Raw genomic sequence first — 24,630 nt, forward strand, 5'->3', positions numbered from 1 at the left:
ATATAACAAGATTTAATGGAAGCAAGGGCACTTAAAAAATGTAGACATAGAGAATGTATTAATTAACATGCCATTATTTTAATGAATTTCAGAGAAGGCCTTGTAAATGACACAGAAGACATTATTCCAGCCCTGACATTTTGTTCAACCTTTAATGTGGAAAATATTGGGAATGGAAGCTCAATTATTGACTCTTCATGGTTTTGATGTTGAAGCCTATTTTCATTTCAAATGTGAATAAAATGTGACTCAGAGAGGGAACGTTGGCCAGCTTTTAAATCATAAAATATATATTTTCCAAGATGGAAAGATGATCATTTGTCATGGTATTGTCTGGTAGCCCTTTAAAAACAACTTTTAAAACAGCATTAGACTTTAATTCAAAAACTGATTATATATACAGTGAAAAGGTGAGAAATAAGGAGCCTCAAAATATGGAGACAGAACAGTTTGGATTTCTGACCTTCAAAAATGTAATCTAAGAGCTTCTTTGGATGAAACTAAAATTTCAATTACAAATTCTGGTGTGCAAATGTTGAACAGCAGGTATTATGTTGGACATTTAAAAGACAAGTTCAGTTTTGAAATTATATACAAAGTCCTAAGATACAAATGCAGGCGTTGATAATTGAAAGAATAAGTTTTACATTCTTGTCTGTATTTTTCATTCTCATATTCATAAATTAAAAATACAAATAGTAATTTGGATGGAAATTCCATCATGGAATTACATATGTAAAATAATTAAACAATTTCTGCAGCCTTTCTGGACCTGGCGGGAAACATTTATTTCATATTTATATTATAGCTTTTCTATGTATTTTTAATTCTACAGTCACCAGTGGTAGTGCATGGGGTTAGGGTTGAATTAGCTGTAAAATTATGAAAGTAAAGATAAAAAATGATGAGGGGAAGATGTTGGAATAACGATATTTTTCAAGAAAGCAGGTTTATTGTGTACATTTAGTACATTTGAGCACTTCGTAGGTTCACCACTTGTAATGCCACAGTCCTAAACACTTATTTTAGTTGTGTATTGTGTGTTTTGTTGGTCTTGCTGCTGTGTAGCTTTCTTAATTTATTATTCATCAAATAAAGCACATCTGATCTCATTTAAAACAAAAATATGTGATGGAATAATAAGGTATAATACACGATTTTGATTTCCGGGTGGATCACCTAAATAATTGGTGGGTCTGTTTGTCAATCATTCTGACGAGCTGCTTTCGTAAGGCGGTTCTACGTGCTTGCGCCCAATCAGCTTCTCCCTTTTGCGCATGCGCATTCAGAGTGTTTATGTAGCCGGTGAGCTTCTGAGCTAGTACTTACCGATGGCGAGTCTGACACAATGAAACTGTAACTGTTTCGGAAAAAAAGCTTTATTTATGAGCGAGGCGGATCGCAGAAACTGTAAACAGAGCCATGCACGCCGGAGAAGAGGAGATCGCGCTCGTACACTTCCGTGTTTCCTGGAAGAAGCAGGAGAGCCGGGCGGATGGTCTGGCGCATGCGCGTTGTTCAAAAAGTGAGTAGCTTCGTCTTTTCGAGAAAATCGTGTATTAGACCTGCTGCAAAGGTATTTGTCCACAAAACATTTGTGGATGGATGAGTTTTCAGCAACTTATACATCTCTTCACAAGGAACCTTTCACCTTTTTCATTGAGGTTTAACAGAATATTTACCATCTTAAACATACAATGTATAGATGTGACAGAAATACAGTAGGTGTTTACTGTTGAAAACTTCAGAGCCTGGTTCCTTTTAATGACGCAGTTGCGGAAATAAAGAATGAATTCACACCACTGGAGTTGTTGCACGTGGTACTTGTTATCAGGTGCCAGTGTAGCTTCAACCCTCATCCTCTGACCAAAGGGAGCCTCACGCTGTAAGTGAAAATGAGAAAAGATGAAGGGCTGGGAGAGTAATGAAATGGAGAAGCGGTGAGAGAAAGGTGAGAAGAAGGATGCAGAGAGAGACCAGCGAGAATTATACAAGAGGATAACGTCATGAAATGTGTTTTTATTGGAAAATAGAACAAAGGGCAGCAGATGATTGCCTCTCACGTTGTGCAATGTAGCAATGTAAAAAGAGGACAGTGTGAGTGACTGAGAAGAAGTCTCGTGATCACACTCCAGCTGTTCTCACTCTGACATGGACACACATTTCCCACTAATTTTCTTTACATTTGTCACACTTATGCTTAGTTTTCATCTATATTTTCTAATCACTCGGTGTTCAGATGAAACACCCCACAGGGTGGTGCACTGGAAAGTCTTGTGGAACTGATCTGGGAGGAAATGTCGTTCCTGATTAGGTGTTTTAGGGAAAGTTAAAAAGTCAAAAGTACTGTAGATGTGAGTTGAGTCCAAATAAGTCACACTCTCTGAGGTGTGAACGAAGGAAAATTTCCACCTCTCTGCTGCCCAGAGTCTGTGAATAATTAAAGACATTTTTAAAGACCTGTGTAAAAAATATATATATAACTAATCTCCTTCTCTTTTCTTGTGCTTTGAAAATTTACCCAGGGTTGTTATATCTGTGCTGCTACCTTTAGATCGAAAGTGTGAGCAATTGTGTAAAAAAAAAAACGAGATTTTGTTGGTGGTTCGCTCCATTGAAAGTCTGTTTAAACTTTAAGCACCTGAGGAATCACTGAGCCCAACAAAGGTGTCTTCTTTCTTTTTAACAGTTTTTTTTTTTCAGAAGGTGGAGGTTCTGCTGGTGTTTTGCAGCCTTGGTCTGTACTTTTGCTGCATAGAGGTGTAATGGTTACCATTCTGTCTTCAAGCTGCCCGTTGTGTTTTTCATACATAGCTTGTCAGATGAATGATCTCTGAACCAAGAGGACAATTTTCTTCACATACAGGTAAACTTCCTCTTATATTTTGTTTCATCTATTGCTGAAAAGATGACATTCATCCATCCATCTTTTGATATCTTTAGGTGTAATACTGGAGCAAATCCCAGCAGACTGTAAGGGAAAGGCAAAGTATAACGTGGACGAGTCATCTGTCCATCACAGACCAGACAGGCAGAAAAAAGGCAATCACATGGGTGGAGACCAGAGCACTCAGAAATATCACTCACAATAGAACATGCCAAAGCCACATATACAGCCCCAAAGTCCTGACTCAATCCAAGGGTATTTTCACTTTAATACAAGAGCACTAACCACTGAACGAACAAGCAGCCCTGGAGTGTCCGAAATCCTAAGTTAAATTTGCTACATTGAGGAATTTTAAATGCATGTGGTGCACATAGGTATTTTAGCTACTCTGTGTGAGCATGTTTACTTCATTAGAGAAACCCAATTAAAAAAATGTAAATGTACATGAATAAAAATATGAAGCTAATTTATTAATTTGCAACAGAATTCAGGATTGTACAACACTGTTTTAAAAATACAAAAAAAGTGAAGGCACGTTTAAAGGGAGAGTGCATACAAATAACTATAAACAGAAGAAAACAACTTCAATTAGTGTAATGACCTCTTTAATGGGTTATGAACAGCCAGAAGGTGGTGCTGAAAGCAGTTGGAGTATGCAAGCTAACAACGTCACCTGTGACCCGTTGGTGACCCGACAACGGTATTAAGTTCCGGTGTCACCACAGGCTCAGCTCCTCGTTTCTTCTCGCATGCAGTTCGCAAACAGCTTTGAAGTTTACGGGACTAGCCTATGTGGCATTCAGACTGCGTCACTGATAACCTTGTGACTGTGTTGGTCAGAGCAGCAAAGTTTGCCCTCCAAAGGCTGCCACGGCAGTTACCCCCTTTTTTCACCTTCGTTCCAAGGTGGGCTGGTGCCGCTGTGGCATAACTTCTGGTTGAGGGATTCACTCTTAACCTCCTGCCAGACGGTGAGGGTGCTGAATCTCTTCTCTTTGATTATCTGGTTGACGGCGGCCTCACTCCTCCACTGAGAATTCTTCAGGAGGGCCACATGCTGCTGCTGCTGGCCCCCTTCTGCTCCCCCTGCATGGTTCCTGTGCTGCGCAGACTTCCCCGTAGTGAACCGCGGTCCGGTTCCCTTCCAACAGGAGAGATATGTTGTCTGTTGAGGTCAGGTTTGCCACTCCATTCCTCAACGACTCCACTCAGTCTTGGATTCTTGTGGGCAGTCGCCCTCCATCTACCTTGTATGTGGCAGCAATATCAGTCCAGCATAAGTACAAATGGCACAGTAGGGAGCCATGAAACCTTTTGTCGGCTTTCTTATGGGGTCTATGGGGCCTCACCCCCCAAGACCCCCACAGGTTCCAGCATGGAACCTGCACTCAGTGCTAGAGGGCTTGTGTCAACCTCTTCATGAGCCTTTGGCAAAAAGTGGAGCTACAATGAGGGCCTACATTTTTGCTGGCCATTAACTTGGTGAAACTCATGGTACACGCTTAGTCTATCAGCCCATTATGCCTGAGGTGCCATCTGGATATTAGGGGTGCCACTCTAAGTCCGAATGCTGTCTTTTCCCAACAGAGCTGTTGGATCTACGGTCTATTCGTTTCGTTTCGTTTCGTTTATTTGGGCATATCACATAACATAAACATGTCAACAAAATATACAAAACCATTCAATGAAAGCCCAAAAGGAGTAGGCTGAAGCAGAAGCTTATCAGTGCCTACCCCTTCCCATATCTCGTAATTATATCACTGAGGGTCACATGGCAATGTTGTTGTATTTGTACATAATTTTATCATTCATTCAGCCTTTAAGGCTTGCACAATATGGCTCCATCAAACATTCCTCGAGAGAGGAAGGAACTCTTGTGCCCAGTATGAGCCCAGGGATGCTATGTTGACACTACCACAGGAATTTATACCTCTGAACAGCCTTTGGTCTGTTATGGAGACCCTGACGTAGACTCTGCTCTCTCCAAGCAGCGCTTTTCCCACTGCATTGTGGATACCATTCACCATTTTTTCAGGCGGCAAACTGCCCTATTGGGTGTGCTGCCACTCCACCAGAGCGGTGTCCACATCTTGGACCGCCTTGAGGGGAGTACCCCTGGACGACATTTGTGCCGCTGCCTCCTGGGTGATGCCTGGTACCCTTTTCTAGACTGAACAGCATGAATGCTGCCGTTCCTCATTCCCTGGGCATTGTCCTTGGCTCTGCAGAGGCTTGTCATAGAGGTTGGTCTCTGTGATTTCTCATGATTATGCTGGCATAAGTCATTTAGTGCTTTCAGCACTGCCTTCTGGCATTTAGTAGGGATGAAATAAAACAAAAGTCACAAATATCACTAAGGTTCTATAAATCCTGGATGACCTCCAGAGTGCTCTGTCACTCAGAATCCATGTGATCACGTGAAAAGATTCTGTAGGAACCAAGCCTGTGGTGAAAAAGGAACTTAATACCTTTCTAGGGTCACCCAGGGGTTACAGATGATGTGGTTGGCAAACATACTCAAATGCATACTCACTTCACATGCATGAAGGGGATTCATAGAACAGAAGTTAATTATGCTGCAGATTTTCATTCACAAGTTAATGCAGAACTATGCAACTTTTTTTTTATCTCAGATATTTTTCAGAATCCCTGTGGGGGTAAACAAAGACTTGGCACGGTGATTCGCCGGTCCCTCCACTGCCCCCGGGGTCTGTGTCCTGAAAACAGCACTTGCAACTTTCAGAGGAGCGGACCCGACTACATCTCGCGAAAACAAACCTGCTTTACGGCACTCATACAAGTAAAAAAGCGCGTAAAACAAACACGAAACCCTTGCTACTGTTAGCAACGCCACCCTTGGCTGCTCACGGATGGCAGAACCAAAAAGACAGAAAAAAACCTTTGACTGTTGAGTGGAAACAAAGGAAACGGGAGTGGGATGCTCTCTGCATGCGGGGTGTGTGTGTGTGTGTGTGTGTGTGTGGTGGGGGGGGGGGGGTGCGGAGAATGTTTACGACAGTGAGCTTTCACAGGAGACCAGTAGGGGGAACGCTAAAGCAAATCTTGCATGGTCCTGCTTTAAATCTCATTAGCATCACAATCACTTTAAGCTCTGCTTCAACTTCATTTTGGCTTATTGGCATAAAAATAACCAAAAGTGCAGCCTTCTAACATTCAGAAAATAACTTTTATCTTGTCAATCTTCTCTGTGTTGGAAAAAGCTTCCCAGCAACATTAGGATGAAGACGCACTAGCCAAAAATATTTTTATTTTTTTTTTTTTTTACTCAAATTCTCAGGACCACATCCAACTCCATCAATGATGCTGATACACAGAGAACAGATGAAAGAGGGGATAGATGAGAGTAAAGGAGGAGGAAGTAGGTCGAGATGGAATAAGCCCACCAATGTATGGAGGGAGACAGGAGGGTGAAGAGAGGAGAATTTGTTTTTTTAAAGGCATGTAATTCAGGAAAGGTCCAGGATGGAAAATGGTGGAAAGGAAAAATTGAAAAGGGAACTTGTAGGTGAGATAAACAAAGTTTATACAGATGGTGAACACCTTAAAGAGAAGAGAAATTTGAAATAAACAAAAGTAAAGTATAGACTTAATTTTTTGGGGAAAAGCTAAGAACAAAACAAGCATTTGAGGATTGGGGATAAAGGAGTGTATTAAACCATAGAAAAGCACAGCAAGAGTGCATCTCTGTTACATTTCTGGCAACTGAAAATTGAGATAATGGTGGAATGAAGAGGTGAAATATGAGAGAGACCACTACATAAAAAGGACAAATATAATTTCTTTTTTCAATACTTCCTCCAAAATGAAACTATTTAGTACAGCCTCCATCATCAGCTGCGCGAACTCCCCTCACTGGGGAGTTCATATAGTATGAAAACAGTGTTTTCAGAGCTGTTTTCTGTGTCATGCTAAAAAATAACAACAACAAAAATTCACTGTTTTAGAACAAGTCCTGAAGGCTTTGACTGTGGAAAACATTTTGCTTTATTTCCAAATTGCAAGTCATAAAATTGACTAAGCAGATAAGAACACTAATTAAATCGATTAGATAAAACACTGATGATCCCCATGGGGAAATTGGAAAAGGAAAGATTTAGATAAGACCAGAGCCAATTAAGCAACAATCCACTGTCACTGCGTCAGCCCCCATTTATAATTCAGTGCACAATGATATAGTTTGTCATGGAATGAAGATTTTAGTAAAATTCTTAGCATTGTATGAACACATACAAATAAAACCTTTCCAGATATACTTTACACATTTGTTGGTTTGTGTACAGAGGGGTCTTACCAAAAAAACAACACTTTTCAAGCACGCCTTTGACTGTCAGGGACTGTTGCCATGGACCATTCTGGAGTTAGGATGGTGTAAGCTTTTCGTGCTGTGAGTCTTCTTCTTTCCCCCTCCCATATCTTCTCACTTTGGACCTGGAAGATTTCAGCCTGAAGAACTTGAAGTTTGTGCTTTGTGCTTCCTGCCTCCATCAAATCTGCAGCGTGTGGATTAGCTTGATGTCTGATGTGAACTTGTTTGTTTGGTGGTCTTTTTCATATCTTTCCTCTGCTGGGGGGTTACTTCATGCTAAGAGGTTTTTCCTTTCTATATGTAGATTATTTTTTCTTTCTAGATTTTATTTGAATGTATATTTCCATGAGATGGCTGATTGTAACATTATAATGAAATGGAAAAATGTAGTGGAATTGAGCACTGAATGTTGGGACATTGGGGTTTAAACATCTGTCATGAATGTCTGCCTGTGAAATGTTATTATAGATTGATATCTGAATTTTGACTGTTGGTTCAATACCACATGTCTATGTTATAGACTTCCCCCAAAAGACACATCATTATTCTTAAAATTAATTATTTTTATTTTTGCAATGAACAGTACAAGATATTTCTACTGTGACACTGGAGGCATTTCATTCACATTTTCAGGCATCACTGATCAGCTGTCAGTATGTGGCAGATGATATGTTTTCTTACTCTAGATCCTCTGTTCTTTGCTTGTAACCGCAGTGCCCTGCATTGCACTGCACTGCATGGATGACCTACAATTTAATGTGGCAGCTAAATGCATCCAGACTCCACCGTGTATCGATTCCATTGTACAGATATCTAATTCTCTACAACTATTGCATGTTGTTTAAATATGTTTACATCAAAATCTTTATTAGATTAGAGAAAAAGTATTTTTTTTTTTTTTTTACATCATGTTCTTGGATTTCTGCTTCTAGTTCAGCCTGATGAGACCTGCTACAGCATTTCTTAGATAGGCATAGAGTGGATATCAATTAACTGATTTTTAGTTTCTTTCTTGAAAAATGTATAAGGAATTTAACGAAAAGAATGTTATTGAAGAGCATCCACCATATTAAAGTAAATCAGAGAAAGGGGGGCATTTCTGCTACAAAACTCGTCATCATCCCTGGGAATGAGCTCTAAAATTAAGCTCTGGGATTGAGACCAAAACCTGTCCGATCTGGTTTTATTAAACAATCATGTCACATAATGTGCTCCCTGTAAACCCTCATGCAGGAATCTCCTCTTTTCTGTTTTTCTCTCTCTGGCTGTCTTCTCCCTGCTGCTGCACCTTCTTTCTCTCCCTCCCTTCCCCTCCCCCTTGAGCCCTGTCTCCCTCCCCTTTCCCTTCACTTCCCTCCCACTTTTCTCTCTCACTCTAAAGAGCACTCAGTCTCTGCTGCTTCTCTTCATTTTTCCACCCCAACATGTTGGCAGGGGGAGAAAGAGGAGGATGCTGCGCTCCAGCCTCAGTGCGTTCTTGCCACCTCTCCGGCCAGCGCGCACTGCCTCTGACTCAGACTCAGCCTCAGCCTCGGCTTTCAGTTGCCTCCGCCTGAAGGACTTAAAAGAGGAGGTGGAGGAGGAGGCAAAGAACAAACTGGAGCCCAGGAGCTCTCACTCCAGGGTCCCCAACAGGAACAACAACAGCAGGAGAATACAACAAAACAACTGCTCCTCATCTGTGGTGGAAACTACCCATCCCTCAGCAGTGGCCACCTCCACCTCCTCCTCAGGCTTCCCTCCCTCTTTTTCCCTCCTCTCAGTTCCAAGATCCATGTGGCAAGAGGCAATAAGAAGAAAGCGCTACCTCCTTGACCGGGCAGGAGTGTCTGGTGAAGTGGATAAAGGGGGAGGAAGAGGAGGTGGCCAGGAGAGGAGGAACAGGTCTCCAGACTGGCTGTATGAGTCCTACTACTGCATGAGCCAGCAGCATCCCCTGATTGTGTTCCTGCTGCTCATAGTGATGGGAGCCTGTCTGGCTCTGCTGACTGTGTTCTTTGCTTCAGGACTGGTAAGTTGTTCATTCACAACACACACAAACTGCATAAGGTGTGTGAGCACTTTGCATGAGGACAGAGACATCCTGGAAAAGTGATGCACATGCATGCCCGTGTTTTTCTTTCAATATATGTAGATATAGGGCTTTAGTGAGTGGCTTGTAATTTCATGAAAAACTTGCATCTTTACACACAAGCACAACACCTACATGCACGCACACGTGGACTCCGGTCGTCTTGGTTGCAGGACTAATGTGAAGAGAAGGGTGAGCTGAGAGCGAGGGGGAGGATACGGGGCTCAGTTATTGTCTGAGCTCATGGCTGAGTGAACTACAGAAAGGAGATCAGTTTCTCTCTGTCACTATTTTGACAGGGTTAACTTTACCCAAAGAATCTGGGAAATTCAAAGCAGGGGACTATAACAGGTCATGCTGAACTAAAGGAAATCCTTTTTTTTTTTTTTTTTTCCCCAAATGCATAGTTTGAGCTTTAACTCAGAATGAAGCTGCCTTGGTCACAGTAGCACATCAAAATAGAAGAGTGTTTTTTGGGAAAGCATGAAATATAGTGATGAATATTTTAGTGCACTTACCAATGTGACTGTATTATTGCTTGTTGCATTAGCGGAGTGCCTCTCCAATTTTTTGTCTCTGCTGAGTCTGCTATTAAGAAGGGATTAGTCTAAAACACACTGGAGGGGAAAAAAAGGAGAAAGTGTTGGACTCACTGATACACACAACATCACATGAATAAAGAGACCATTATCATTCAGTGAAATAGTGCATGTTTTGTGTTAAATGAAAATAAAGGTAGAAAATCCTGCATGACAGACTGTGTCCACATTGTGCGAGTTTTAGCTGTGAGAAACACACAATGAAGACAATCTGTCAAAACAAACAAAAATCCTGGATTATAACAAGGAATAGACAAAATGTCCAAAAAAGACTAAATTGTTGAACGATTCCTGATAATTGAGCAATTTGTGGTTTTTGATTGATGCCACCGCTGCACAGAGACCATATTTACTGTGACTGGTCAGTAAATATCAGTTTTATTAGGCATGTGATTACTTTTCAGCCCAACGTAAGGACAAATCCAACCACCTTTATGATACACAGTAATGATGAATGCCCAATTACAATATGCATGTTCAAATAAGGCATGCAAGGATATTTTAATTTTAAATCGGCTGAATCGAGCCCCGCAGGAATAGGCTGAGACACCTCTGAATACCAAATTGCTGATAGACTAACTTGTGTGTATCACCCTGCTCCAGGACCGCTCCTATGAAACTTTAACCAGACATGTGCTTCTGCAGCATTTCACTATTTTCTGTGCAACAACAAAGAAAATTTCTCTTTTTTTTTTTTTTTTTTTTCTATTTTACTGTTGTGCCGCCCACCTTGTTCACAACAAACACTCAGCCTATGACTTGATCCGTGGATGTTTTCAATTTGGTATTTCCTTTAATTAGAGGAAGGCAGACAAGGTTAAAGAGAACTGAAGTTAGGCACCAATTATATTCTGCTCACTGCTTTCTTTTTTCAAATTCCTAATTCCTACCTAAATTCCTGCCTGACACAACTTGGCATTAATAATCCAAAAATCAAACACTGAGAGCAGCGTTCATTTCCATCTCTGTCATCCCAGCGGTTTGAGTTTTTAACTGTGATGACTTTCAATTCATGGCCATCGCTGCCACACGACAGACTATTTCACTGTGTTAAATTTCATATGGGAACCGTCTGACAGGGTTTGTGTTAAAAGCTGTGCTAGAAGTGTCAGAATATTGATTTAAAAGCAGCTACAACATTAACTATTAATGCAGAGTTAGACCATCAAAGCCACAGAACCAAACCAAGGATTTTGGGTGAAGGAATAATATTCTCCTCCAATGAGACCCAGACAGTGTGATTCAGCATGTTGTGATTATTATGTCGAATTTGTAGAAATGAGATAAACATCTCAGAGACTCTTTCAGGCTATCTGTCTTTTCTCTTCCCTCCATCATCCTCTGTTTCTTCCGGTTCTCATAGCATCCCTCACCTCCTCATATTTCTGCCCCTCTCCTTTATTCGTATCCCATCATCCCTCCGTCCTGCTGGCTGCCTGACCTAAATCCCCGTACTGTTTTGGAGCTCTGCTCAGGGCGAGACAAACTCTGTGTGGCTCTCCGCAGCCACACACACATCCTCTCCTGTCCTAGTACATCGGCTGTGCATGAGAGACGGGGGGGGGAGCTGGGGGTGGGGGCTGACGGAGGAGAAAGAGAGCCGCGGAGAGGACGAGTGCAATGAGAAGCAATGATGAGCAGCCAGGCTTTGAGAAAAACAGATAATGGAATGAAATTTAAAAAATCTTATTTAGTGATTGCACTTGATAAAACAAATCAGCGTGGAAATTATTGGTTGATGATTAACAAATGGATTGATGATTATTGGCAGATGTGGCAGATTTCCATGCCTACGTAGTCAAATGTGGCACATCTGTGTCAGTGTCCTGACCCACCTCCATCCCGTGTAGCACCACAGAAAAAGCCCTCATTGGCTGAATTCTGGCTGACTAGTGGCAGAAGAGGAAAACAAGAATGTCTCATTTTACTGTGCAGTCCACCTACATCTACCTAGAAGAAACTCCTGAAATTTTTAGAAGTTTCATGTTCAAGAGTGTTTCAGAAAGTTGAAGCCACATCTATAATAGATTCACAGCTGAATATCCATTATTGATGGAGCTTCATCTTCCTCCTGCTTCACACTGAAAGGTTTTATAGATATTTTTTTCTCTGTCAAAGCTGTTCTCTCGGAATCACGTACGCCCAAACATGGTGATTTAAAAAAAAAAGAAAGTTTGCACAAATAAACTAGATTTCTCTGTATGTCTGATCAGTGTGATCAGTATGGTGGCAATGAAAAGCAAATACATCCCTTTGTTTTCTTTTTGTCTTGCATTTCCAATTTGTCATTTCAGGTGAGTGGAAGTCAAACAACATGATGAAAATTTTGATTTCATTTCTCAAATTGAAACTCGCATTTGTTGATAGAAAAATGATTCGCTCATGATCAAAGTGGTCATGGTCATTTTTCATTAAAAAAAAAAACGAGTGGCAGATCAGGCAATAAATCTCATATTTAAAAAGTTAAATGCGGTATTATGAATACAATTTATCCTGTAACAATTTAAATGATGAAAACTTGAACATTACTCTCAAAAAGTACATCATCTCACTTTAATTCTTCCTCCTCTGTTCTTTGGTTGTTTTCCAGCAGAATTTTCTGAGATCTGAAAAGTAAAGTGGTTTTAACACAGGCTCACACTTATGAAGTGTGACGTCCTGTTTTTTTTTTTTTTTTTTTTTTGCAGGAAAACATTCTTTTTTCTAAATCTCTCGTCCTTTTGATAAACCTCAGTATTTCTGCTCTCACGATGATTTCCTTTGTCATGTCCTTTTCCAGAACGTGGCGGACCACGTGGCCTTTGTAATCACTGTGCCCACGGCACTGGCTATATTCCTGGCTGTGTTCGTGCTCGTCTGCATCGAGTCCATCTTCAAGAAGCTTTTACGTGTTTTCTCCTTGGTCATCTGGGCTTGCTTGGTTGCCATGGGTTACCTTTTTATGTTCTTTGGCGGGATCGTGTGTCCATGGGATCAGGTAAGGAAGAGGTTCACTGAACGTTCATATTGAACATATCCATACACTGATAAGAAAATATCTGATGTGATCCAAGTCAAAATAAGCAGAACAAGTAAGTACACCATTGGTTACACTATATGGACAATAAAGATATGATATCTGCATGAAAAGATAGCACTTCTATCAAAAAAATGAAATGTAACTAAGCTCCTTTTAGGATATTTTAACAACATTCAATAGGAATTTTGATTCACTTGCTTTAATTCAGACACATGTTTGAGCCTGGGCTCCATCGCCAAAAGTCAGATTTCATTTGCTTGAAATGACACTGATGCCTAGAAAAAGACGTCACAGTAATGTGTTTACAGACTCCATGTGCAGTTGTTCCATTCACCTTATTGGAAACGTCCTTGCTGCAGTTTGTTGTTGATGACAGTCACACTTGCTTCTTTCCCATCTTCTGCTCTCTGTGTCTCAGAAAAGACAGGCCAGCCCCAACAGTACACACACACACACACACACACACACACACACACACACACACACACACACACACACACACACAGCCGAGCAGAGGAGAGAAAGGTCAGGTGAAGATAATGTAACCTAAGCTGACAACTGCGCTTGTTGCGTTACGACAACTGTGATAAAAGTGAACTGAAAGCCAAGAGGGTTCATTTGGTGATGCACAGATGGAGCAAATCTGGGACAAAATATCAGGAAAGAGGTAAATGGTTTGTAACGTATTTGAAGAGAAGGTTCTGCAATTCTTGTGTCCTGATATGGGGTTTGTTGTACTACATGACATTGTGCTGCTACTTGTCTTATCTTTCACACCAGAACCCAAATAATTGAACTGTTTTTCATGAAAATGTTTGCCTCCGGTTGTGCAGAGTGTGTTACTGTAGAGAACTGTACAATGGCATGGCAGCATGAAGAAATGGGTGATTTATTTTAACGTATCAACATATATTGATATATAAATAGTACAATATCCACTTTTTTGGAGAAGAATACATCTACGTCAACAATAACCGGTCTCGTAGGAGAAATGACTGAAATTGTTTTTGTTTATGATTCGAACCAGCTCTGGCTGATATCTGTGAAATTACTTTTTAACCATTTTACATGTGAATGCAAAGCGTTGTCTGGCAAGAAATGGTTTGAGCTGCATTTTTCACTTCTTCATTTCACCTGCATCTGATCAAATTATTTCTCTTTAATTGAACTTTATGCAAGAGGCAGATGTCTGGTTCCTGGTCTTTCGTTTGGACTATGAGCTTTCCTAGAAGATATGCAAACTACAGCTGTGTCTGAACCAATTCATTGCATCGGAAATGCATAAGAACATTCATTCATTCATTTTTACTTCTATCTCCAGATAGATCTTTATTTAAAATGTTATTTTTTTTAAATATAACTTAAGTTTCATTGTGCCTTTAACACACATTCACCTTCCCAGTTGACCCTAGCTGAAGTGTTGCTGAGATTTCTTAACTTTCTTCTTGATACTTTCATAAAATTATTTATGTTTAGCTGTGCCACACTTTAGAAAGATCGTCAAGCAACCATGTATAAATTGTAAATGTTTAAATCTCAGTGTTAAACCAATAATTATTACAGTGGTTATGTTAATTTAAACACACACATACACACACCTTTTCCTTGATTGCTGGAAAATCTCATGGACCCCAGAGGCAGGGGAAGAGGCTCGATCTGGGTTTTATTTACTTATATCCGTTCTGCTTGACTGCTTGACTTGTCTTTGACATTACACCCAAGCTGCTCTGCAGCCCTAATGGGGATTTGGAGTCCACCATATGACAGAGTGAGATGATCTTCGGTATTTCATGTGGAGTGTTGTTATAAAGCAATTTAAGAGATATGAAATGGGACACAGGAATTTAACCGGACTGTGAAATGCAGAACATGCGTCTTTGCTCCAACAATTTCTCTTGTGATTTCTGACCTGCATCATGAAACAGGCTCCGTCTTCGTCTCTGAATCCTAATTTTATCGTGCCTTTGTCTGTTGCAAATAAGCTGAGAAACTAATTTGGATTTGCTGGTATGGATTGTTTATAACAGTACTTTTTAAGGAGCATAATAAAATATTAATAAGATCAAAACTGCATTATTGAAGCCGGGCCATCTGTTGCTAAAAAGAATTGTTCTCCATTAAGAACATTAAATGGCATGGCCTTCGTCAATAATCATCCAATATTAATTTAATGGGAAAGAAATTGATTGTTCATGTAAGTGTTTTTAATGACTGAGCTGATTACAAAAGCAAAGTCAATACTTTATTGCAAAGGCTATTATAATAGTTTCACCAGAACTGCACTGGGATACATCAGCTTGTGTAGTATTAATAAAAGAATACTACAGATCGTACTTTGGTGGAAATCAAGTTTAATTTGAAAGATTGTTATTGCTTTGACAACATTAGTAAATATACTATATCTTTCTTTAAATGGATTATTTAATTTACCTATCTAAAGGACAGTGGTGGTATTTAAAAAAGGTTTTCCACTTTTTAACGATTTTAAGCATGGATGAGCGTGGTTCAGGGATCTGCACTCTCACCATACAAAACGTTCACCTGTTTGGCTCGGGGGTCTTTACAGGGTGAAGTTTCCATGTATTTGAGACTAATTGATGATTATAAAATCGCGTGAAGGTGCCTTTGCATTGGCTATAGATGTCAGTGTGAGTGTGTGTGATGGGTGTATGATATGCTGCATGGTGGAACAGTGGTTTGCACTCTCACTTCCCACTGAAAAGCTATGGGTTGAAATTCCGGTCGGGTCTTTCTTTGTGGAGTTTGCATTTCCTCCAGGCAGTGTGGTTCCAGTCTAAAAGCATGCGTGTGAGGTTAATCGGTGACCCTAACAGGTGTGTGTTTGTCTGTCTCTGGCTGCTCGCCTTGTGATGGGCTGGTGACCCGTTCCGGGCGACTCCCTCCCACCTCCACAGATAAAGACGAATGGATGAATGGAAGTGTGTCATACATATCCACCGATGTGTAAACATAAAGCTGTGGTAACGTTACATCTGTGGTCTCAAGACAAAGGACTGTATCTCGCTGCATCCTGCAGCACGACTTGCTGAAAACAGCGAAGCCATTTGAAAGCCGCACTCACTCACTGGGGTTTGGCAAGACAAATGTCGAGTGCGGACTTGTCTCTGACAAAGAGGTAACTAAAGATGCACTGATTCACCACACCTCTCCATTCATTCCTTTCTTCTGCTCCCTGAAAATGTCAGGCCATTATCCCATTAAGGCTCTCTCGCTGCTGCATCTTAGCTGTGTTAATTAACACTTATTTGAAGAGACATTACCGTCGATAGGCTCTCCGCTCTCTGCGTTTTCAGGGGCTTCTTGTCGGTTTATAGTTTGAGGAAGTGATGACTCATTAGCGTCGTCACGTTGCTTCATTTCAGTGTTTGGTATATTCATTTCACTGAGGAGAACAGAAACCCTATGTCATGCAGCAACGTGAACAATATCTTCATGCAGTCAGTAATTAAGAAGAATGGAAGCTTTGAATAATACATATGAGATGTTTGCCAATAACCCAGAATAATTTTTGAGGCCTCTCCTGATTTTATGCAAGTCAGCTTAATAAAAGGAACAGCTCCCAATGCCTTCCTGAATGAGTGATGGAGGGACATGTACAAAAGAAAACCAAAGACAGAACACGAGACAAATGATTTGTTCTGGAGGACATGATAGTAAACCCTGGAGGGTTGGGATGCGTCATGCCACACCTATGAAGTTATGGCTGTGGAAGATCAGGCTGGGATTTAACAGTAAATCCGCAGAGAGGAAGGTACGGAGGGGATCATTTTAATCTCCAGTAAATTGGCAGAAGTATTTACAGGTTCTCCTAATGCAGGTCAGTGTCTGCCAGAAGACGTTTTGTGGCACGAAATGTCGCTGCAGAGCAGAACTGACCAAGTGTGAGATCGTTCACCCGCTGAGGGAGAACACGAGCTGGATTTACACTTCTTTCATAGCAATCACATACCGGTACTTCTTGCAAGAAAAGTCAGGTATCAGAATCTGATCGAAGGTGTCAGCTAAATTATAAACTAAAAAGAAAAGTGAAATACATGTATGAAAGCAAATGACAGTTACATAGAAAAAAATCTTCTTCACATTTATTTTTTGGAATTAATGGGAAAAGTTTTCCTTTTTTCCCTCGAGCTTGGTTTTCAGAGTTATTCCCAAATAATAAACTGATACTCTGAAAAGTTACCCATGAGTTCCTGAATGCTTTCTAAAGTTAGATACAGTCGAGGCAAGAGTTTGCTGCTCCAATCAAGTGAGAGCTTTTGCTTCAACTTCTAAGCATCTCTGAAATTTACAAAACTATATTATTTAAGATAAACTATTCATTCAGAAAAAGAAAACAAGATGTTTTTTGTGTGAATGCAAAAACTTAATTCGTTTATCTTTGTGACATTTCCAGATGTGTGTTCTATGAGCACAGTTTAACGTGCCGTGGTGGGTGAGCTCTCGCTGCCCCCTTTAAAGGGGCTGTATCATGCTTTTTTAGCTAGTCCAAACCCTAGAAATGGCATTAACATGGTAATAGTTTATTTTTGGCGCTAAGTTAAAGTAATTTTGTGTGAAATAAAAGATTTTCTGGGGCTAATTCTGAAACCCGGAAGAGAAAACGCTCTGTTTCACTGAAAATCCCGCCTCTCCCCCTGTGGACTTTGACTGACAGCGGACTTCAACCAATCAGCGCTTCAAAACAAATATGCTGGCGAGCTTTAGCTCTTTAGCTCTAGCTTCTCCACACGCAAAGACACGCGAAAACATCTTTTCCTGTGAGAAACTCACCAAGCGCAGACCCTTCAGACCCTTCAGACTCTTGCTCTTGCTTGGCTGTTGCTTTCAGACGATGGTTAAAGTTTATCTCCATAATCAGAGTTAGAAAAAAGCAGCAACGCTGATTGCCGAGGGCCTGCGGGAGGGGGGTTCAGGGGAGCCATCTTCACAGTGTGACGTCAAAGTGGGAAAACAGAGCGTTTTCACGGGTGCAGGAGGGGCTGCCTCTCTGAGCAGCACAACAAGGAGGAAAGCTCAAACACATAGGCACGAAGGAAAAAAACGCTTTGGGGGTGTTTTTGGTGAGTACATAACTATATAACAAGGTTAAAACGTACAAAAAGTGAATTTTGCATGATACAGCCCCTTTAAACTGTCTTTGATTACAGAATGGATCCCCTGATTCCTAAAGTTTTATAAAGCAGATGAGACAGTGTATGTATTTTTAATCATATTATTCTGCAGAAAAAAAACCCAAAAACAAACGGCACCAAAAAGAAAATCTTCCACACACTGGCATTCCAGGTTACGTCGTCCCAGTCTCATTGATACAAGCTTTAACTCTGAAAATGAGCTCATTTACAACTAACTCCAGAAAGGATCTTTAGGTTTAAACACGTTTGCATGTGTTGCACTCTTTGCCACTCCTGACGTTCTTTTCTTTTTTTTTTAAGCTATGGACTTGGAATCAGCTCTGCAGCTTTGCCCAATTATATTAACAACCAATCTGTGAATCTGTGGTCACCCTGGTATTACTGAGCAGGCGCTAAATGGATCGCTGCTACAGAGAAGAAACAGAAGATTCAAAGCGAAACCCAGGGCTAATTAAATACTGCTGTAGCAGGAAGGTGGCCATGAGAAGCAGGGGGATGAATCAGTGATTAGAGAAAGGGATTCATGCTCTCTCATCACCTCGCCTGTCATGTAAAGCCCCAAGCTCATTAGGAGTCGTGGATTTTTTTCATATTCTTCATGCACTGCTGCTGTTGCTAGTGAGTGTTTGAAAACGGTGCTGCCCTTTGTCACAATATGGAATATATGTGCGTGTGTGTGTGTGCGTGTGTAAAAACTTCGCGAACAAGTGCTACTTCTGGATCAGTTATAAAATACTGTCATGAGCGGGAGATTAGGTGTTCCTGCTCCTACACTTGAAAGAAAAGATTCATCCCAGCAGAAAGACGTGCTGGACTGCAGGTGGAAACACAAACACCAGTGAAAATATCAGAGATACCTTTGTTCTCATGGTCAAAGGGCTCCAACCTGCGACTGCTCTGCTCATTCTTGACCGCACAGATTCAGTAAGATGCTGAAAATGTTCCTCAGAGGTTTCAATTCATTTTCACAAGCAAATATTGCAAATCGGCTGTTTTTCTCCAAGGACCTCTCTCCCATTGTAAACAGTCACTAATTTCTGGCCTGTTTGATCAAACGTTAGTCTTGGTCAGAATAAGGGAGAATTCATTCAGTCAATGGGCTTTTATGTATCCAGTAAAAAAAATAAAAAATTCAATAGAATTCCACCTATTTGTTTTTTTTAAACTGAAGCATAATTACTAGGGATGTGCGATACCACTTTTTTTCAGACCGATACCAAGTACGAGTACTTCATCTTCAGTACTCACCGATACCGATACTTGCATACCGATACTTTATACACATAAAATTTAAAATAATGCAATGAGATTATTTTTGAAAATGAATTTTATTTCCAATAAAAAGGCAGCCCAGCCACTATGTTTAAGTCCAAAATAATAATCTGAAAAATAAAACAAGCAACTGAGTTTGCACTTATTTAAATGAAATTAAGTGCAAGATAAAACAATTTCTCTGAGTTTTACACTTTACATAAACTAAGGTTTTTAAATGTACTAATTTGAATTATTTTTTTATGAACTAAAGTCAAAGATAGAAAAACCCCTGAGTTTAAAGAGTTGCTCGTGTTCTCTGTGCTGCTCTCGGATCTCTGCTCTTCAGTTTCTCGGTCTTCTGCAGAGTTTGCCGTCGAGTTGCTGCCGGAGTTTTCTTTTTTCCAGCACAACAGCGTCAGACTCTCGTCCACAAGCTTCGCCCTGAGGTGTTTAAACAAATTACTAGTGGTAAATGAACAACATCGCGCACCTCCTTTAGCAATTTTAGCATTGCAGAGTTAGCATTCTGCAAAGCTCGGCTCGTTTTCACTTATATAACAGAATTTCCACACCGGCGAAGTTTTGGTGAGACGAGCAGCCGTTCTGGATTCATTCCTGTTGTCTCTGCTCTGGATGAGACTCATGGAGAAGTCAGCCCGCTGCAGTGTAGCCCTGCGCCTGTCAGCAACTCCCAGAGAGGAGCTTCTTCCTCTTTCATGTTTGTCGGCAGCTTGCATCCCATTCGGTTGCACTACCGCCAACTGCTGGTGAGGAGGGCTTACTACGCGTGGGGTTTTCTTGCCGTGAGTATCGGCGGCTGGTATCGGTAGCCTTCACGAGTACCCGATACCTTGAAATAAGGCCAGTATCGGCCCGATACCGATACCTGGTATCGGTACTCGCACATCCCTAATAATTACAATCAAAAATTTGCTAAACTTAAGCCTAAAGAACAGTGTATTATCAGTCCTGCTTACGGCCCCAAAAAATTCATGCAGGAGCTGAAAACTTTACTGCTGGAGGCAGGGCCGTTTCTAGCTTCATGGGGGCCCTAGGCAAGATGTTGTTTGGGGGCCCCTATTTTTTCAGACTGTAATGAAGAGATTCCTAACCCTTTAGATGGTCCACTAAGCCTAGGCTACAGTTAAAATCAAACGTCTTAAGAGTTGAGCCACTCAGACAAGTTAAACCGATAAAACTATAATACAAGGAAAATCATCCTCTGTATGTCAATAAATAAAACAGATTGAGAATTTATAAAAGAAAAAAACATTTACTTTAAATAATAAAACATAGCAAATCAACATGTATTTTAAAGTTCAACAATCAAAACAAACCACCGCTTAAAATAATACTTAACACAACAGTCTCACACTCAGCACAACAGCTAATAACAAACTATTCACAGTAACAGTCCCAGTATATTGCGTTCAAAATGTCTGCTTCCTAGCTTTCTGCCATCTTCTTTTCTGGGAAACGTAAAAACAGAACTGATCTGAAATGGCCCTCTACTATATCAGTTCTGAATGAATCAGAGAAAACTGATGGCCACTGGCAGGTCAGCTGGATCAAAAACAGACAGCTGACCATGTAAATGTGCAGTTGATGGTTCCTGGGCAGAAAGAGGTTCTGAAGTGAGTGATTGTCCTGGAGCTTTCTGGACAGAAGGAGGTTTGGAAGCACTTGATGGCCCTGGGGCTTCCTGGTCAGGATGTTCAGACGATCTCTCAGGCTCGATGTCTGGAGCGCCAACATATTTTAGAATTGCTCCTGCAACGACAAAGCTCATTAGGTTATCAAGCAAAAAATAGATCCTGAGTACATATTCTATTTTATTATTACAGCGTTGTTGCAGTAATACAGAAAATTAAAATTATCTGTCTTTAAACTAAACATTGTGATGTACAGTGTCCCTTTAAAGTTTGTACCCAGTTACAAAGTTGCCACTTTTAAGAGTTTTCTGCATTAGTTTACCAATTGTACTAAATTAATAAAACTAAGACAAATGAACCACTGCCATAACAGTCTAAAATAAGAAGAAAACACCATGCCTAGTATTTATAGATCACACTCATTGAACACATTACTTGTATTTGTTTTTATTGGTTTAATATTGTTTTATTGGTTTTAAATTATGTACTTATTTTTATTCATATACTTTAATTATTTTGGAGCGCACTTAGGTCACTGTATGTGTTGTAAAGGGCTCTATTAAATAAATGTTGATTGATTGATCGATTAAAAAACATACCTTTAAAAGAGTTCTTTAAATCAAAAACAAAAAAGTGGCACAGTTTTAATTAGAGTCCTATACAATACACTCTAAACTTAGTAAATTAATTCTAACTAATCATAAAATAAAGTGTAAAATTTGTGAGAGACAACTTCCACACAGAGCAGACTACTACAACGACATGCCCTCCCTCCTTATAATCTGAATAAACAGGTCTACGGGTCTAGAGTCAGCCAATCATTCCCATGGCAAGACAGGCCAGCTTTCATGAGACAAACATTAAAGCTGAGTTTGTGACTAACAGATAATAGCAGACAGCAAGCTAACATTTATCCAACACTAGATAGTGCGACAAATAAACAAACTTGCAAAAAAAAAAAAAAAAAAAACTTCACATCACCTTACCTTTATCCTTTGAACGTTTTTCTTCCTCAGTTCTTCCTCAGTCTTCTTTTTCTTCCGTTTTTCCGCGCCGCTGGGCTTTCTTTTTGATACCATTATGGTTTGTTTTGTTAATCCACTCGCTAATGATTGGTAGCTGTCAATCATTCCCATCGTACCTGTCGGCGGCCGCTACGTGACGTCACTTGCTGTGTGACAGTGCGGTCCAACAGACTAATAATGCCACAAATCATTGCAGTTTATTTTATTTATATCCAACGTTTATTTTTAAGCATATTAGAGGTGTAATAAACACAAGAGCTAGCTACAGATAAAAAAAGGACATTTTAATTTTCCTCAGAAGAGGTTGAACATGCAGCTTTGGGGCCCCCTGGTGGCTTGGGGGCCCTAGGCATTCGCCTAGTTGGCCTATAGGAAGAAACGGCCCTGGCTGGAGGAATATTGGCAGAGTCTTTAGGCTGATTCAGTCAATTTGGTCAAGACTCAGCCTCCTACAGTGTGAAGCTGTGCACAAAGGTCACTGCACCAATTTGAGGCTGTCTGGGATTTACCCTAATTTAACAGATCCGTGCGGTGCAGACGATCTCCAGCCAACCACTCCCATATGTCGTGCTTCTGTCCCAGATTTGCCACCTTTTGGTCTAAAATTTTCAAAACCCAGTGCACAGCTTATAATCCCACAATCACTGCTGAACCTCGACTAGCCCTGTTTGGAAACCCCCCCGATAACCACTCACCTCGAGGCAGGCGGCTCATTCCCCAGAGCTGGAGACTGCCTCACCCTCCTTCACACAACAGATGGATGAAGGAAGTGCTACTGTTCATCAAACTGGAAAAGCTCTGATTCTCCCTCCATGGTTCCAGGAACACAGTTGAAATTTGGAGACCTTTATTACATCGTTTTCAGTCTTTGACAGAGAGAGAGAGAGAGAGAGAGAGAGAGACAGAAACTTGAGATGTCAGCTGTATTTTGAGGCTACTGATGTAGATTTATTTAATGTTTGCAGTTAATTTACAACGTGCATGGTGTGTGAGAATGGAATTGCACAGGGAGGAGCCCCCTGGTCAAGACACATGCCACGAACAAACCGTGAAACCACATTACAGGTGCAGAATGAGATTGGAAATTCACAACAAATTGGAACTGCTGAGCAATTCACCTTCATTATTGGATACAGTTTAATACTGTAAGCTTTTTAACACTCTTTAATCCTGCCAGAGAACATCCCAAGCGTTTTAATGCAGCCAAATGTGAGGGTTTTGTGGAATAACTCGGCGAGAAGACAGCCAGCACACGGGCAGTATTTGTACAAGAAATTGTGCCAAAACAGATAAGACATTACCCAGCATCCTCTGTACAGCTGTCGCTTCACAGTTTCAGTCCAGCTGAGGTTAAGATGCTTAGAGGAGTAGTTAAAGCACAGTCCTTCACATGTGCACTTGACCCATCGAGCATTTTAAAACCCAATTCAGTGCCTGACGCAGTCCTTTCAATTTGCATTCATCGAAGCAAGAGGTTATATTCCCAAGGTATTTCACACTGCACTTTTTAAGCCTGTTTTACAAAACAGTAGTCTTGATCCCTCAGTTCCCTGCAGCTCTCAGCCAATCTTTAGTCCCTGAGTTTTATAAATATTTTAGAAAAAAAAAATATTTTGAATTCAGCTATTTTATCAACTTGACATATATGTGGTAGATAGTTCACTCTGGTCTTTTGGGTTCATCATCACAGAAAAGCAACTGTAGTTAAAGTGCCAAATGTTATCAGACTCTATTGAGACACCAGTAAAATTCATCAATACTACTCAGTTTAGAGCTCAGTCTTTGTCCTTCAGTGTACTATCTTTTTTTTTTTTAACTTATATCTACCAGCTGAAAATTGAGAGTTTGAAGAATACAAAATGCATAGGTCTCTGAATTATGAGTAAAAGTTTTCTGTCTTCAAACTATACGAAGGATGTCAACCTTACTTCGCTTCACTTGTCTTCTGGAGCGGATCAAATTAGTGAAATGTGTGAAAAATTACAACAACTCCAAATGTTTTCTTTTGTTTCCATGAAAATGAATGACAGCAAAAAAATGGCAGAGTTTACATATATTTAGATTTATTTTGCAAAACTTATAACAATTTCCTTTTAAAGGCACTCTGCATTATCATAACAGTATAACTAGATGGATTTTTCTGTCATTTAATTGAACTTTTAACAGGAGACTTTCCTTCCCTTATTTATTGTCTCATCAAGAAAACTATTTTAAAATTATTTTAAACTAACATTATGTTCCATGTGTGCATGAAATTGAGTGTTTTTGGTAGAATGAAGGAAAATAACATAAAATACAGAAAGGTTATTTTTGAGACACTTTCAAATTTCTTGAAAAGCAACAAACAAAAGAAGAATTATTGTAGTGTTTCTAGTTTCGGGGTTGAAAAGGTGAATGTGACCAGTTTAACGATTTACAGATAACATCACCAAATATCTTGCAATTTTTTTTGTCATTGAAGGAGACTTTTACCAACGAAATGCTAGTCGTACGATACGACTCATATCGTCATTTTGTTCACTGAAAAACTGCTGACTGTAGTGCCACAGCAAGTTTGATCCAATATTAGAGTTTGTTAATGTTGGGAGGAGGGTGAAGTCAGGTCAGCGGCTTGTAGTGTGGTGTTGAAGTTCTGTGCTGCTT

At 40.3% G+C, this 24,630-nt stretch overlaps 1 protein-coding gene across 1 annotated transcript in view; it reads left to right on the forward strand.

Annotated features, from left to right (window-relative positions):
- The first annotated feature begins 8,605 nt into the window (after nucleotides 1–8,605).
- The window catches only part of adcy2a (adenylate cyclase 2a), a 47,252-nt gene continuing 31,227 nt past the window's right edge, over nucleotides 8,606–24,630 (forward strand). The window contains exons 1-2 of the mRNA XM_030101948.1: nucleotides 8,606–9,225; nucleotides 12,664–12,861. Coding sequence (XP_029957808.1) covers nucleotides 8,665–9,225; nucleotides 12,664–12,861 — 759 coding nt within the window. The 5' untranslated portion in view covers nucleotides 8,606–8,664. The remainder of the gene's footprint in view (nucleotides 9,226–12,663; nucleotides 12,862–24,630) is intronic.

This window comes from Salarias fasciatus, chromosome 11, assembly GCF_902148845.1.
Source record: "Salarias fasciatus chromosome 11, fSalaFa1.1, whole genome shotgun sequence".
Lineage (NCBI taxonomy): Eukaryota > Metazoa > Chordata > Actinopteri > Blenniiformes > Blenniidae > Salarias > Salarias fasciatus.